Source organism: Oncorhynchus masou, chromosome 29, assembly GCF_036934945.1.
Source record: "Oncorhynchus masou masou isolate Uvic2021 chromosome 29, UVic_Omas_1.1, whole genome shotgun sequence".
In the NCBI taxonomy this organism is placed as follows: domain Eukaryota; kingdom Metazoa; phylum Chordata; class Actinopteri; order Salmoniformes; family Salmonidae; genus Oncorhynchus; species Oncorhynchus masou.
The window spans coordinates 79,691,147-79,707,380 of NC_088240.1; the positions used below are offsets into that span (position 1 = coordinate 79,691,147).

General features: G+C 44.9%; 1 protein-coding gene across 1 annotated transcript in view; it reads left to right on the forward strand.

The window, feature by feature from the left end:
- The first annotated feature begins 2,044 nt into the window (after positions 1-2,044).
- LOC135520693 (integrin alpha-10-like) overlaps positions 2,045-16,234 on the forward strand; it is a 62,945-nt gene continuing 48,755 nt past the window's right edge. The window contains exon 1 of the mRNA XM_064946432.1: positions 2,045-3,238. Coding sequence (XP_064802504.1) covers positions 3,187-3,238 — 52 coding nt within the window. The 5' untranslated portion in view covers positions 2,045-3,186. The remainder of the gene's footprint in view (positions 3,239-16,234) is intronic.

The following is a 16,234-nucleotide window of genomic DNA, read 5'->3' on the forward strand; positions in this document are numbered from 1 at the left end:
CCTAACAACTACAGTAGGGTGAGGTTTATCTACCTAACAACTAGAGTAGGATGAAGTTGCTCTACCTAACAACTAGAGTAGGATGAAGTTTATCTACCTAACAACTAGTGTAGATTGATGTTGATCTACCTAACAACTAGAGTAGGATGAAGTTGATCTACCTAGCAACTACAGTGGGATGAAGGTGATCTACCTAACAACTGGAGTAGAATGATGTTTATCTACCTAACAACTACAGAAGGATGAAGTTGATCTACCTAACAACCACAGTACAATGAAGTTGATCTACCTAACAACTACAGTAGGATGAAGTTGATCTACCTAACAATGACAGTAGAATGAAGTTGATCTACCTAACAACAAGAGTAGTATGACGTTGATCTTCCTAACAACTAGAGTAGGATGAAGTTGATCTACCTAACAACTACAGTAGGATGAAGTTGATCTACCTAACAAATACAGTAGGATGAAGTTTATCTACCTAATAACTACAGTAGGATGAAATTGCACTAAACACAGATTTGTGATCTGCCATATGGTAGAGTTAGGATTTGGGGAGGATAAACTGATCCTAGACCTGGGCAGCTTCTACTACTGTAGGAACCACTTGGTTGACAGAGTTGATTTATGAGAAAAAAAGTTGATCTACCTGACAACAACAGTAGTTTGAATTTGATCTTCCTAACAACTACAGTAGGATGAAGTTGATCTACCTAACAACTATAGTAGGATGAAGTTGATCTACCTGACAACTACAGTAGGATGAAGGTGATCGACCTAACAACTACAGTAGGATGAAGTTTATCTACCTAACAACAAGAGTAGTATGATGTTGATCTTCCTAACAACTAGAGTAGGATGAAGTTGATCTACCTAACAACTACAGTAGGATGAATTTGATCTACCTAACAAATACAGTAGGATGAAGTTTATCTACCTAATAACTACAGTAGGATGAAATTGCACTAAACACAGATTTGTGATCTGCCATATGGTAGAGTTAGGATTTGGGGTGGATAAACTGATCCTAGACCTGGGCAGCTTCTACTACTGTAGGAACCACTTGGTTGACAGAGTTGATTTATGAGAAAAAACAAAGATGCTTAATTACCACCAACCACGCCACAGAAGACACAAACAACAGTAGAAGTTGCCCCTAGTCACAGATGTAGGATCAGTTTACCCTCACCAAATCGTATCTTTAGCTATAAGGGGAAATGCTAATCTGGCCTTAGACCAGTGTGAGGGCTCAACATTCACTCTAGTCCCAGAACTAGGAACGCTATTTGAGTATTTGTCGTATTAAAGGAGCTCTGCCTATGTATGCAACAGTTCCACCTGCACAGGCCTTCATGTCTTTGTCCGTAGCTGTGAATGGAATACAATTCCACAAACGAAAAATTGAATTTCACAAACCATGAGGATCAAGGAATTTGATAAATATTTGAGTAAAGCACTTTAAGTGTGAACAGTTGGGTCAAACCTAGAGTGTATCTCAATAGTCTAACGAATTGGCTCGCTGACCCACAGCATTTGGAAGACTGAATTAATGACGCACTGGCGCAATCCTGTGGAAGTTGAGTGAACTACATCCACAACTCTCAACCAGGTGACCAGAGACCACTAGGTGGCCTCAGAGAGCTTTAAAGTGGTCTCCAGTATCATCCCGAAGTTAAACATATTTATGACAGTTAGATGGAGACAGACAGACTGACGGGGACACAGTGTGTGTGTGTGTGTGTGTGTGTGTGTGTGTGTGGGGGGGGAATCTATGACTATGTACAGACTCAGTGAGCATATTGCTATTGAGAAAGGCCGCCATAGGCAGACCTGGCTGTCAAGAGAAGACAGGCTATGTGCTCACTGCCCACAAAATGATGTGGTAACTGGGCTGCGCTTCCTAACCTCCTGCCAAATATATGACCATATTAGAGACACATATTTCCCTCAGATTACACAATTACGCTATTGTTACAGCACTGTATATAGACATAATATGACATTTGAAACGTCTTTATTCTTTTGGAACTTCTGTGAGTGTAATGTTTACTGTTGATTTTTTATTGTTTATTTCACTTTTGTTTATTATCTATTTCACTTGTTTTGGCAATTTAAACATATGTTTCGCATGCCAATAAAGCCCTTAAATTGAATTGAGAAAAAGAAAGAGACAGATATATAATTGAGAGAGAGATTTAATTGAGAGAGAGAGAAAAAAAATGAATTGAGAGAGAGAAAGTCGTTTGGGGTTTTCAAAATGCGAACCAGGCGAGCGCTGAGAGAGAAGTCGAGTTGAAGGACGCGCGAGGGAAGGAAGGTCTCCTCGCGCTGGAATAAAAGCGCTATTGATTGTTGCTTTGGAGTAAAACACCACTATTCAGAGAGGGATACAATCGCTATAAATGAGGGAAAAAGGCGAAAAATATGGATATAACCAACCAGAAGTGTGAAAATTGAAACGGAAAAGTTGTCAAGAAAACCCAAACATTAATTTACCTCAAACTGTTTGGTTGAAAGATGAATATGGGTACTTTTTTCAGATAATTTTTGGAGCGTCGAGCCAGGAGGAACATTCAGCAATAGAAAAGTAGACTATCTGACTGATAGTTAGGCCTATGGGTTTTTCTTTATTGGAAGCAATTAAACATGCATTTGAGAATCTGTTACGCTTTAGTAAACGTTTAACGACAGGTGTTGGTTTTGAGCTTGAATCAGTTATTTAGTTGTTTTTGACTAGTTGTTAAGACATTTGAGGTGTTAGTTGCGCACAGGTTAAGGTAATAATTTATGGCACATATTCCAGCCCCCAAATATTTAGATAGTTTAGGCTACTGTTTGTCAAATAAAATAAACCTAGAACAACCTCTGTTTAATTCATTAAAAAGCTGTCAACATATCGTTAAACCCGATAGTGGTTACAGCAACAGACAATAACTAAGTAGTCTGTTTTTCCCTGAATGATATGTGAAGCAGGGTTGGCGGAAGCAACACAACACGGTTACATTTACAACGCGCCCAAGCAATACCACTGGAACTGTGTTTTTACGGTTTTCACGGATCCCTGGGGAACACATCGAGTTGAAAGACTCGTGCCGGAGCACTGAATTTAAACGAACTCTAGGGAAATTAAAGCCCAAGTCCGGAACAGAAAGAGAGATAACACGAAGCCCTTCCATCCTTTACAACATGGAGCTGCACAAATACCTGCTACTCCTCAAGTTCATAGTTCTCCTCAAAGGTAAGTTTGTAACCAGTTGTCACGTTGTCTATCATCTCAACCTTTCTAGAGCTGTTTTTTTTCTCTCACGAATACCTTTAAATCCTTGACCCCGACCATGACCCTTTACAAAGTCACTTCAATGACAGCATTTTGAAAGTTTAAGTAGCCTATACAAACATGTTCATGAAAATTAGGCATTTTCTAGTTCGAGATTCATCAGTGTATTCGTTATCCCAATGGCATTGTAGGACCTACAACCTCTGCAGAGAAGTCTCCGGAACTTTATGCCACAGCCAGCTAATGCACCTACAGTACATCATAGGTCCTAGAACATAAACACTGATCCTGTAAACCAGTTGAAAGTCCTCTATAACCACTACAGTGTGCAGGGTCATTCTCTATGCTGAGACTTGGCCCAGCTATTTACTGTGTAGGCATACAGCTGTTTCCCTGGTTCCCCCTGCTGCTGCTCCCCTGTCCAATTGTATGATATGGTAATCAGGTTACCTACTGGAGCTCCCTCAGTGGACTCACTCCTTATCTTCAAACAACCATGAATAATGAATAATGTGTTATATTTATACACAATATGGCTTTTCTCCAGGTCTCAAAGCTCAAATAACTTGAAGTTTAAGTGATTCACCTAAACAACTGCAGGCATCATTCTCTAAGGCTGAGGCAGGGATATTTAGAAAGCTACATATAGCCTCCCTGTAGGTCTACATCATGTGAGAGATAATGCCCAGCCACTGCCATGGGGTCTAGACCTTTATGGCACAAGAGGTTTTCCACTTTCACCTCTAACCACAGGGTTGCTGGTTCAAATCCCATTTTGACTGCCACCTTAATCATTACATTGGTGGCAGAAGTGGGATTCTGCCGTCTGGCCTTTTTTGCCCTCCTGCGAGGTTTAACTGTACAGTATGGTAATTAACTTACATAGCTTCCTCAATGTATAGGGCTATCTTCTCTCCTGCTGGTTGCTGGATCTAACACCCACCCCCTCCCCTGAATTGCTACACTGGTGCCAGTGGGAGGGTTAGACTTAAATTCTATCAGTAATATCCATCTCTCCCAACCCCTGCATGTTACCTGTACCGTAACACACCTCACTCACTGACTCCTGTTAGACGGCAGGAGAGGAGAGAAAATACTATTATAGTTTCACCAGGAATGAGTGTTGACACAGTCGATAAGCAGGGAGTAAATTGCTACGTTACTGTGCAGTGAGTGGCAATGAAAGGAATGAAGATATGGTATTATATGACAGGGCAGAATCACGGTAATCTATTGCAAGGCATGATACAGTAAAGCTAGACCCTGTAAGATTTCTCCATCCCACTCTAGTAGAGCATGTTGAGCTCCATGATGATCCTGGACTGTTCAGAAGTATGTCCACAGTGTATAACACTGTAATAAGTAGGCAGTAGACATCTTACTTAAAGGTGGGGTGTTTAGAAGTAGCTTTTTGGATCTGTGAATCCATACACTGAGTGTACAAAACATTAAGAACACCAGCTCTTTCCATGATAGACTGACCAGGTGAATCCAGCTGAAAGTTATGATCCCTTATTGATGTCACCTGTAAAATCCACTTCAATCAGTGTATATGAAGGGGAGGCAGGTTTAAAAAATATTTTTAGGCCTTGAGACAATTGAGACATGGATTGTGTATGTGTGCCATTCAGAGGGTGAGTGGGCAAGACACAAGATTTAAGTGCCTTTGAACAGGGTATGGTAGTAGGTGCCAGGCACAACGGTTTGAGTGTCAAGAACTGCAATGATGCTGGGTTTTTCACACTCAACAGTTTCCTGTGTGTATCAAGAATGTTCCACCACCCAAAGGACGTCGAGCCAATTTGACACAACTGTGGGAAGCATTGGAGTCAACATGGCCAGCATCCCTGTGGAACACTTTCGACACCTTGTCCCGATGAATTGAGGCTGTTCTGAGGGGAAAAGGGGGGGCAACTCAATATTAGGAAGGTGTTCCTAATGTTTTGTACACTCAGTGTTATTTATAAACCTGGTTTACCTGTTCTGTATAGGATCCCTGTATGATGTCAAACATGATCTGAGTGAGACCATGTACCAGTCCAGCACAACACTGCTGTCTGTTCAGGCTATGTACCAGTCCAGTACAACACAATACTGCTGTCTGTTCAGGCCATGTACCAGTCCAGCACAACACAACACTGCTGTCTGTTCAGGCCATGTACCAGTCCAGTACAACACAACACTGCTGTCTGTTCAGGCCATGTACCAGTCCAGCACAACACTGCTGTCTGTTCAGGCCATGTACCAGTCCAGTACAACACAACACTGCTGTCTGTTCAGGCCATGTACCAGTCCAGTACAACACTGCTGTCTGTTCAGGCCACGTCTGTCTCCTCCTGCTGATCCTGAGGAATGAATGAGGAAGGAATGCATTGAAGTCACCATAGTCAGACGCTGTTTGTGGTTAGTCTGTACTACACTTCATTACCTGTTTGAGACATGCATGTATTGACTGTGTGTGTGATGTTGATGGTTTGAGCAGGCCTCCCCAGTGTGGTAACCAGGCATACCAGTACTGTTAGCTGCTCTGTTATGCTTTACTGAGATGTAGAACACAGGTGTGTGTATGGGGGGATAGCTAGGGAATTCCTTCTCTTCTCTCTCTCTCCTCTCCCCAGTCCTTCTCCTACACAATATATCTTCTCCCAATCTCTCTCTCTCCTCTCCTATCCTCTTCCCCGTCCTTCTCATCTTTCCAGTCCTTCTCCTACACAATCTCTCTTCTCCCAGTCTCTCTCTCCTCTCCTATCCTCTTCCTAGTCCTTCTCATCTTTCCAGTCCTTCTCCTACACAATCTCTCTTCTCCCAGTCTCTCTCTCCTCTCCTATCCTCTTCCTAGTCCTTCTCCTCTTCCCAGTCCTTCTCCTACACACTTTCTCTTCTCCCAATGTCTCTTTCTGTTTCTCTCATTGGTCCCTCTCTCTTTCCCTCCCTCTTGCTGTCCATTATATCTCTTTCCTTCTCTGTCCTCCTTTCTCACTCCCACTCTCTTCCACCCCCATACCGCACTAGGGACAGATAGAGATGGGAACAGAACATGGTCGTCGGTGAGTCAGAGTGCAAGAGAAATGGGGGGGGGGGGGGGTAGAGCCAGAAGCCTTGTAATTCAATGAATACTAGAGAAACAGCGAGGCAGACACCTACTGTGGTCATCATTGCACGGCCTACCAGAGACGACCAAAGTATAAGCCAAGAGGCCACTGCAGACGTGTGAAGACAACAAGAGATGAAGAGGAGAGCAGATAAAGAAGTGGACAAAATAAAATGATGGGAGTGAGTGGTAGAAAGATTGGTGGATAGTTTAAAGTAGAAAACGTGTGTGAGTGGGTGAGAGAGAGAGAAGCTGTGATAGAGAGACAGTGGTCCATTTGAAATGCCATAAATCAGAGCCACATGTCGTCTCCATACTTAACACACGTCTGTGGTCAGGCTGCCATTCACCTGTAACACACGTAACACTGTGCTGTCAACTCCACTGACCTGTCATCCCGAATACATACATCATTCAGTAGCAGTACACACAAACGCACACACACACATAGCAGCAAGAGCATCGCAAGCCGATCATGTGGTTGAATAGAATGAGGAATCTGAATCTAGACGGGGTTTGGCTGCATAAATGTTTACAGTCAGTTGTCATGATGATCCATGGTCAGACAGGCTGTGGTACAGACCCATATAAACCAGCTGAAAATGGGAGTGGAGGAGCAGGAGAGGAGGGTGGTGTGGTGGTGAGGGTGAAGACCCGGGGAGGGGGTACAGGAGGAAGAGGATGAAAATGGGATGATTTGAGTGGAGAGTGGAGAGTAGGGGGTTAAGGTGGCGGGGAGTAGGAGAGAGGGGTGGTCTTGGTGATGCGACGGACAGTATTTGAGACATATGAGAGATGAGTGTGCGTGCGTCCGTGTGTGTGTGTGTGTGCGCGTGTGCGCGTGTGTGCATGTGAGTGTGCGTGTGTGTGTGTGTGTGTGTGTGTATGCAAGACTTTGTGTGCTGGTGGTCTTTGGTAGCGTGTGTTGTTCACCAGTCTGCTGGTGAGTTCTGCACTGTAAAAAAGTCCAGTTGTTTCATCTAATTATTATGAAGTAACTGGTTCCACAGCCTTTTTAAGTTTAATACACTTTTCAATCAAAGTGTTACCTGAAATTAACACTTTTAGCTGGCCCAAACTTAGCTCCAATTTACGCAAAAACTTGCGCAAACATTCAGTCAACTTAAAATGATGTGTTTGCTGAAATTTTTTGCATGTTCATTCAACTAGAAATGATTATTTGGGCATCTTAATTAAGAAGGTCTGTGTAACTGGTCTGTGTTACATTTAACATACAATGTTTTAAACTTACATGATTACTTTGTGCCTGTTTTTTTTACATTTATTTTTATTTCACCTTTATTTAACCAGGTAGGCTAGTTGAGAACAAGTTCTCATTTGCAACTGCAACCTGGCCAAGATAAAGCATAGCAGTGTGAACAGACAACACAGAGTTACACATGGAGTAAACAATGAACAAGTCAATAACACAGTACAAAAAAAGGGGAGTCTATATACATTGTGTGCAAAAGGCATGAGGAGGTAGGCGAATAATTACAATTTTGCAGATTAGCACTGGAGTGATAAATGATCAGATGGTCATGTACAGGTAGAGATATTGGTTTGCAAAAGAGCAGAAAAGTAGATAAATAAAAACAGTATGGGGATGAGGTAGGTGAAAATGGGTGGGCTATTTACCAATAGACTATGTACAGCTGCAGCGATCGGTTAGCTGCTCAGATAGCACATGTTTGAAGTTGGTGAGGGAGATAAAAGTCTCCAACTTCAGGGATTTTTGCAATTCGTTCCAGTCACAGGCAGCAGAGTACTGGAACGAAAGGCGGCCAAATGAGGTGTTGGCTTTAGGGATGATCAGTGAGATACACCTGCTGGAGCGCGTGCTACGGATGGGTGTTGCCATCGTGATCAGTGAACTGAGATAAGGTGGAGCTTTACCTAGCATGGACTTGTAGATGACCTGGAGCCAGTGGGTCTGGCGACGAATATGTAGCGAGGGCCAGCCGACTAGAGCATATAAGTCGCAGTGGTGGGTGGTATAAGGTGCTTTAGTGACAAAACGGATGGCACTGTGATAAACTGCATCCAATTTGCTGAGTAGAGTGTTGGAGGCAATTTTGTAGATGACATCGCCAAAGTCGAGGATCGGTAGGATAGTCAGTTTTACTAGGGTAAGTTTGGCGGTGTGAGTGAAGGAGGCTTTGTTGCGGAATAGAAAGCCAACTCTTGATTTGAATTTCAATTGGAGATGTTTGATATGAGTCTGGAAGGAGAGTTTACAGTCTAGCCAGACACCTAGGTACTTATAGGTGTCCACATATTCAAGGTCGGAACCATCCAGGGTGGTGATGCTCGTCGGGCATGCGGGTGCAGGCAGCGATCGGTTGAAAAGCATGCATTTGGTATTACTAGTGTTTAAGAGCAGTTGGAGGCCACGGAAGGAGTGTTGTATGGCATTGAAGCTCGTTTGGAGGTTAGATAGCACAGTGTCCAAGGACGGGCCGGAAGTATATAGAATGGTGTCGTCTGCGTAGAGGTGGATCAGGGAATCGCCCGCAGCAAGAGCAACATCATTGATATATACAGAGAAAAGAGTCGGCCCGAGAACTGAACCCTGTGGCACCCCCATAGAGACTGCCAGAGGACCGGACAGCATGCCCTCCGATTTGACACACTGAACTCTGTCTGCAAAGTAGTTGGTGAACCAGGCAAGGCAGTCATCCGAAAAACCGAGGCTACTGAGTCTGCTGAATATGGAATATGTTCATTTGTACAGTAATTCATATTCAACATGTCCTCAACTGGGGGTTGAACTCACAACCTTCTGGTTCACAGCATTCCATTTTCCTGCTACTCCACCATGTCTGACTACTCTCTCATCATTGATTTGAGTTACTTATTTCAGTAACAGTCTAATGTTGGTCGGCATAGTACTCATTTTTATGTTTCTCCTTAGTCGCTATGATAAATAAAATAATTTTACTTGGGTACTTTTAACAGAGCTGAGATTTACTTTGAAGTGCAAAGTGTAGCAATACAGATGAACTCAGTAATTTACATAGACACGGTGACATAGCAGGAAGCGTTGTGTCCTCAGTCCCAAGAGGTTGAGAGTTCAAAGTCCAGGTGAGGATGTGTTGAATAATAATTTCTGTAGAAATGAATATGCACAATGTAATCATGTGTGTCAGTTGAAAGTATTGTATGTCAAAAGCATTGTTTATGAAGGTGTAACTAGTTTCAAAGCCTTTTTTAGTTAAGATGTCCAAATAATAATATCTAGATGAATGAACATGTGAGTTGACTATATTTTTGTCTACATTTTCAGAAGTTGGAGCTATGTTTTGGCCAACAAAAAGTGTTAAGATCAGCAAACACCTAGATCGGAAATTTGAGTAAACTTAAAAAGGCTGTAGAACCAGTTACTTAAAGATGCACTGTAGCATATTGCAGCTATAAGCATTTTTTATAGTGTGTTGGTTAGGCCTGTATGTACCCTATGTTTGGGGTTCTAGCCTGGGTCAGGCCTGTATGTACCCTATGTTTGGGGTTCTAGCCTGGGTCAGGCCTGTATGTACCCTATGTTTGGAGTTCTAGCCCGGGTCAGGCCTGTATGTACCCTATGTTTGGGGTTCTAGCCTGGGTCAGGCCTGTATGTACCCTATGTTTGGGGTTCTAGCCCGGGTCAGGCTTGTATGTACCATATGTTTGGGGTTCTAGCCTGGGTCAGGCCTGTATGTACCCTATGTTTGGGGTTCTAGCCTGGGTCAGGCCTGTATGTACCATATGTTTGGGGTTCTAGCCCGGGTCAGGCCTGTATGTACCCTATGTTTGGGGTTCTAGCCTGGGTCAGGCCTGTATGTACCCTATGTTTGGGGTTCTAGCCCGGGTCAGGCCTGTATGTACCCTATGTTTGGGGTTCTAGCCTGGGTCAGGCCTGTATGTACCCTATGCTTGGTGTTCTAGCCCGGGTCAGGCCTGTATGTACCCTATGCTTTGGGGTTCTAGCCTGGGTCAGGCCTGTATGTACCCTATGTTTGGGGTTCTAGCCTGGGTCAGGCCTGTATGTACCATATGCTTGGTGTTCTAGCCCGGGTCAAGCCTGCATGTACCCTATGCTTTGGGGTTCTAGCCTGGGTCAGGCCTGTATGTACCCTATGCTTTGGGTTCTAGCCCGGGTCAGGCCTGTATGTACCCTATGCTTTGGGTTCTAGCCTGGGTCAGGCCTGTATGTACCCTATGCTTGGGGTTCTAGCCTGGGTCAGGCCTGTATGTACCCTATGCTTTGGGTTCTAGCCTGGGTCAGGCCTGTATGTACCCTATGCTTGGTGTTCTAGCCTGGGTTAGGCCTGTATGTACCCTATGCGTAGGGTACTAGCCTGGGTCAGGCCTGTATGTACCCTATGCTTGGTGTTCTAGCCCGGGTCAGGCCTGTATGTACCCTATGCTTTGGGTTCTAGCCTGGGTCAGGCCTGTATGTACCCTATGCTTGGGGTTCTAGCCTGGGTCAGGCCTGTATGTACCCTATGCGTAGGGTTCTAGCCTGGGTCAGGCCTGTATGTACCCTATGCTTGGTGTTCTAGCCTGGGTTAGGCCTGTATGTACCCTATGCGTAGGGTTCTAGCCTGGGTCAGGCCTGTATGTACCCTATGCTTGGGGTTCTAGCCTGGGTCAGGCCTGTATGTACCCTATGTTTGGGGTTCTACCCTGGGTAACTGTTCGGTCTATTTCTGTGTGGCACTCCACAGGTCTGCTCTCTTTAAATTACATCATCATAAAGAGTGTAGTGTGGCTTTTATTTTGACAGTTGGCCTGTGTGTTTCCATGTCTGTTTTCTCAGTCACACACCTCCCCTGGGCGAGTCAATGAACTATCCTTCTTCCATTCCTTTGCTTGCACCGTCGCTCTACCTCTTTCTCTCGATCTTCTGTACCTCTCTTGCTTTCCCTCTACCTCTCTCTCTCTCTCTCTCTTTCTCTGTCTCTCTCTCTCTCTCTCTCTCTTTCTCTCTCTCTCTCTTTCTCTTTCACTGTGTCTGTATAAAGGGCAGGTTTGTCTGGTATAACAGGGAGCTACTATACTACATAGTTTTCATAACCCACAACCCCCCTCTCTCTCCCTCTCTCGCTCCTTTCTCCCCTAGACTGAACTCCCTTTTTCCGCAAAGGTCATCTTTGGTCACTCTGTTTATCCTTCTTCCCTCCCCCATCTCAATTCAATTAAATTTCCGGGTTTCATTGGAATGGGAAACATATGTTTACATTGCCAAAGCAAATGTAAACTCTCTCGCTCCCTCTCGCTTTCACTCTCATCATTTCCCTCACCCCACACCCCCTCTCTCTAACCCCCTCTCTCCCTACAACCCCCTCTCAACCCCAGCCCCTCTCACCCCACAACCCCAACTCCTCTCTCCCCACAACTCCTCCCTCCTTACAACGCCCCTCTCTCCTCTCAACCCTAGCCCCTCTCTCCTCTCTCCTAACAACCCCAACCCCTCTCTCCTCACAACCCCAGCCCCTCTCTCCTCACAACCCCAGACCCTCTCTCCTCACAACCCCAGCCCCTCTCTCCTCTCTCCTCACAACCCCAACCCCTCTCTCCTCACAACCCCAGCCCCTCTCTCCTCTCTCCTCACAACCCCAACCCCTCTCTCCTCACAACCCCAGCCCCTCTCTCCTCACAACCCCAGCCCCTCTCTCCTCACAACCCCAGCCCCTCTCTCCTCACAACTCCAGCCCCTCTCTCCTCTCAACCCCAGCCCATCTCTCCTCACAACCCCAGCCCCTCTCTCCTCACAACCGCAGCCCCTCTTTCCTCTCAACCCCAGCCCCTCTTTCCTCTCAACCCCAGCCCCTCTCTCCTCACAACCCCAGCCACTATTTCCTCTCAACCTCAGCCCCTTTCTCCTCTCAACCCCAGCCCCTCTCTCCTCACAACCCCAGCCCCTCTCTCCTCACAACTTTATTCCAAGATGGCATAGCAGTTCAGACGTCTTTTGTCCTCGTCTTGTCGTGTCCCGTATATATATATATATATATATATATATTTACAACTTTTTTCACATACCTTTTTATACATATTTTTTAATTTTCCATAAACTCATCTTCAAAACACTCTCCTGCAACCCGCCTCACCAATTTATATTTATAAAAAAAGTATTATTTACCTCAAATCTGTAATCCTCCAAGAAGCTAGACAGAAACTAGCCAAAAGCTAGCCAGGAGCTAGCCAGAAGCTAGCCAGAAGCTAATCCAGAAGCTAATCAGAAGCTAATCAGAAGCTAGTTAGCTTCTTTACTGGCTAATCGTTAGTATTCAGCTAACCACGGTTTGTGGTCATCAGCTATCCTTTAGCTCAAAAATCTATCGGCAGTTTTGTACGGCGCAGCGCGGCTCGGAACGGAACATACCGGACCAATTTTTCTCTCCATGTCCCTGGATTTCAACCGCTAACTCTGGACATTCATACCTGGATCTCACAGCTAGCTAGCTGCTATCCGTGTGACTATCGGCTTTCGTCGATTCCGGAGCAAACATCAATTATTCCGGAGCTAGCCATCTGAAGAGTTCCATCAATCACTCCTGGGCTACAATCACCTATCCAGACCCGTTTTACTGCCTACGCGGAGCCCCACCAGGCCTTCACAAATGGACTGCCGACCGTTATCTACCGAAGGAGTTAACCGGCTGGCTCCTCCGTCGCGACGTTACCTGAACGCCCATCTGCGGCCCACTAACCGTTAGCTGTCTTATCGGCTGCTATCTGAATAGACAATCGGACAATTTATTTATTTATTTTTATTATTATTATTATTATTTATTTTATTTTTTTCTTCTTGGGCCTCTATAACTATATCTATTGTTTTTTGTTGTTGTTGTGTGATTTGGATTAATCCTCTCTACCACACGGAACCCCATTAATCTACTGACGGAACGCAAGAGGTGGCTAATAACAGACCTCCATCCTATGCTTGCTTGCTACCGATGGCCTGGCTAGCTGTCTAAATTGCCGTGACCCCCAACCAACCTCTCTACTCACTGGACCCTTTTGATCACTCGACTAAGCATGTCTCTCCTTAATGTCAATATGCCTTGTCCATTGCTGTTCTGGTTAGTGTTTATTGGCTTATTTCACTGTAGAGCCTCTAGTCCTGCTCACTATACCTTATCCAACCTATTAGTTCCACCACCCACACATGCAATGACATCTCCTGGTTTCAATGATGTTTCTAGAGACAATATCTCTCTCTTCATCACTCAATACCTAGGTTTACCTTCACTGCATTCACATCCTACCATACCTTTGTCTGTCCATTATACCTTGATGCTATTTTATCGCCCCCAGAAACCTCCTTTTACTCTCTGTTCCAGACATTCTAGACGACCAATTCTTATTGCTTTTAGCCGTACCCTTATTCTACTCCTCCTCTGTTCCTCTGGCGATGTAGGGGTGAATCCAGGCCCTGCAGTGCCTAGCTCCACTCCTATTCCCCAGGCCCTATCTTTTGACGACTTCTGTAACCGTAATAGCCTTGGTTTCATGCATGTTAACATTAGAAGCCTCCTCCCTAAGTTTGTTCTATTCACTGCTTTAGCACACTCTGCCAACCCGGATGTTCTAGCTGTGTCTGAATCCTGGCTTAGGAAGACCACCAAAAATTCTGACATTTTAATCCCAAACTACAACATTTTAAGACAAGATAGAACTGCCAAAGGGGGCGGTGTTGCAATCTACTGCAAAGATAGCCTGCAGAGTTCTATCCTACTATCCAGGTCTGTACCCAAACAATTTGAACTTGTACTTTTAAAAATCCACCTCTCTAAAAAAAAGTCTCTCACCGTTGCTGCCTGCTATAGACCACCCTCTGCCCCCAGCTGTGCTCTGGACACCATATGTGAACTGATTGCCCCCCATCTATCTTCAGAGCTCGTGCTGCTAGGCGACCTAAACTGGAACATGCTTAACACCCCAGCCATCCTACAATCTAAACTTGATGCCCTCAATCTCACACAAATTATCAATGAACCTACCAGGTACCTCCCCAAAGCCTTAAACACGGGCACCCTCATAGATATCATCCTAACCAACTTGCCCTCTAAATACTCCTCTGCTGTCTTCAACCAAGATCTCAGCGATCACTGCCTCATTGCCTGCATCCGTAATGGGTCAGAGGTCAAACAACCTCCACTCATCACTGTCAAACGCTCCCTGAAACACTTCAGCGAGCAGGCCTTTCTAATCAACCCGGGTATCCTGGAAGGAAATTGATCTCATCCCGTCTGTAGAGGATGCCTGGATTTTTTTTTTTAAATGCATTCCTAACCATCTTAAATAAACATGCCCCATTCAAGAAATTTAGAACCAGGAACAGATATAGCCCTTGGTTCTCCCCAGACCTGACTGCCCTTAACCAACACAAAAACATCCTATGGCGTTCTGCATTAGCATCGAACAGCCCCCGTGATATGCAGCTGTTCAGGGAAGCTAGAAACCATTATACACAGGCAGTTAGAAAAGCCAAGGCTAGCTTTTTCAAGCAGAAATTTGCTTCCTGCAACACTAACTCAAAAAAGTTCTGGGACACTGTAAAGTCCATGGAGAATAAGAACACCTCCTCCCAGCTGCCCACTGCACTGAAGATAGGAAACACTGTCACCACTGATAAATCCACCATAATTGAGAATTTCAATAAGCATTTTTTCTACGGCTGGCCATGCTTTCCACCTGGCTACTCCTACCCCAGTCAACAGCACTGCACTCCCCACAGCAACTCGCCCAAGCCTTCCCCATTTCTCCTTCTCCCAAATCCAGTCAGCTGATGTTCTGAAAGAGCTGCAAAGTATGGACCCCTACAAATCAGCCGGGCTAGACAATCTGGACCCTTTCTTTCTAAAATGATCTGCCAAAATTGTTGCCACCCCTATTACTAGCCTGTTCAACCTCTCTTTCGTGTCGTCTGAGATTCCCAAAGATTGGAAAGCAGCTGCGGTTATCCCCCTCTTCAAAAGGGGGGACACTCTTGACCCAAACTGCTACAGACCTATATCTATCCTACCATGCCTTTCTAAGGTCTTCGAAAGCCAAGTCAACAAACAGATTACCAACCATTTCGAATCTCACCGTACCTCTCTGCTATGCAATCTGGTTTCAGAGCTGGTCATGGGTGCACCTCAGCCACGCTCAAGGTCCTAAACGATATCTTAACCGCCATTGATAAGAAACATTACTGTGCAGCCGTATTCATTGATCTAGCCAAGGCTTTCGACTCTGTCAATCACCACATCCTCATCGGCAGACTCGACAGCCTTGGTTTCTCAAATGATTGCCTCGCCTGGTTCACCAACTACTTCTCTGATAGAGTTCAGTGTGTCAAATCGGAGGGTCTGCTGTCCGGACCTCTGGCAGTCTCTATGGGGGTGCCACAGGGTTCAATTCTTGGACCGACTCTCTTTTCTGTATACATCAATGAGGTTGCTCTTGCTGCTGGTGAGTCTCTGATCCACCTCTACGCAGACGACACCATTCTGTATACTTCTGGCCCTTCTTTGGACACTGTGTTAACAACCCTCCAGGCAAGCTTCAATGCCATACAACTCTCCTTCTGTGGCCTCCAATTGCTCTTAAATACAAGTAAAACTAAATGCATGCTCTTCAACCGATCGCTACTTCCACCTGCCCGCCTGTCCAACATCACTACTCTGGACGGCTCTGACTTAGAATACGTGGACAACTACAAATACTTAGGTGTCTGGTTAGACTGTAAACTCTCCTTCCAGACCCATATCAAACATCTCCAATCCAAAATCTTAAATCTAGAATTGGCTTCCTATTTCGCAACAAAGCATCCTTCACTCATGCTGCCAAACATACCCTTGTAAAACTGACCATCCAACCAATCCTCGACTTTG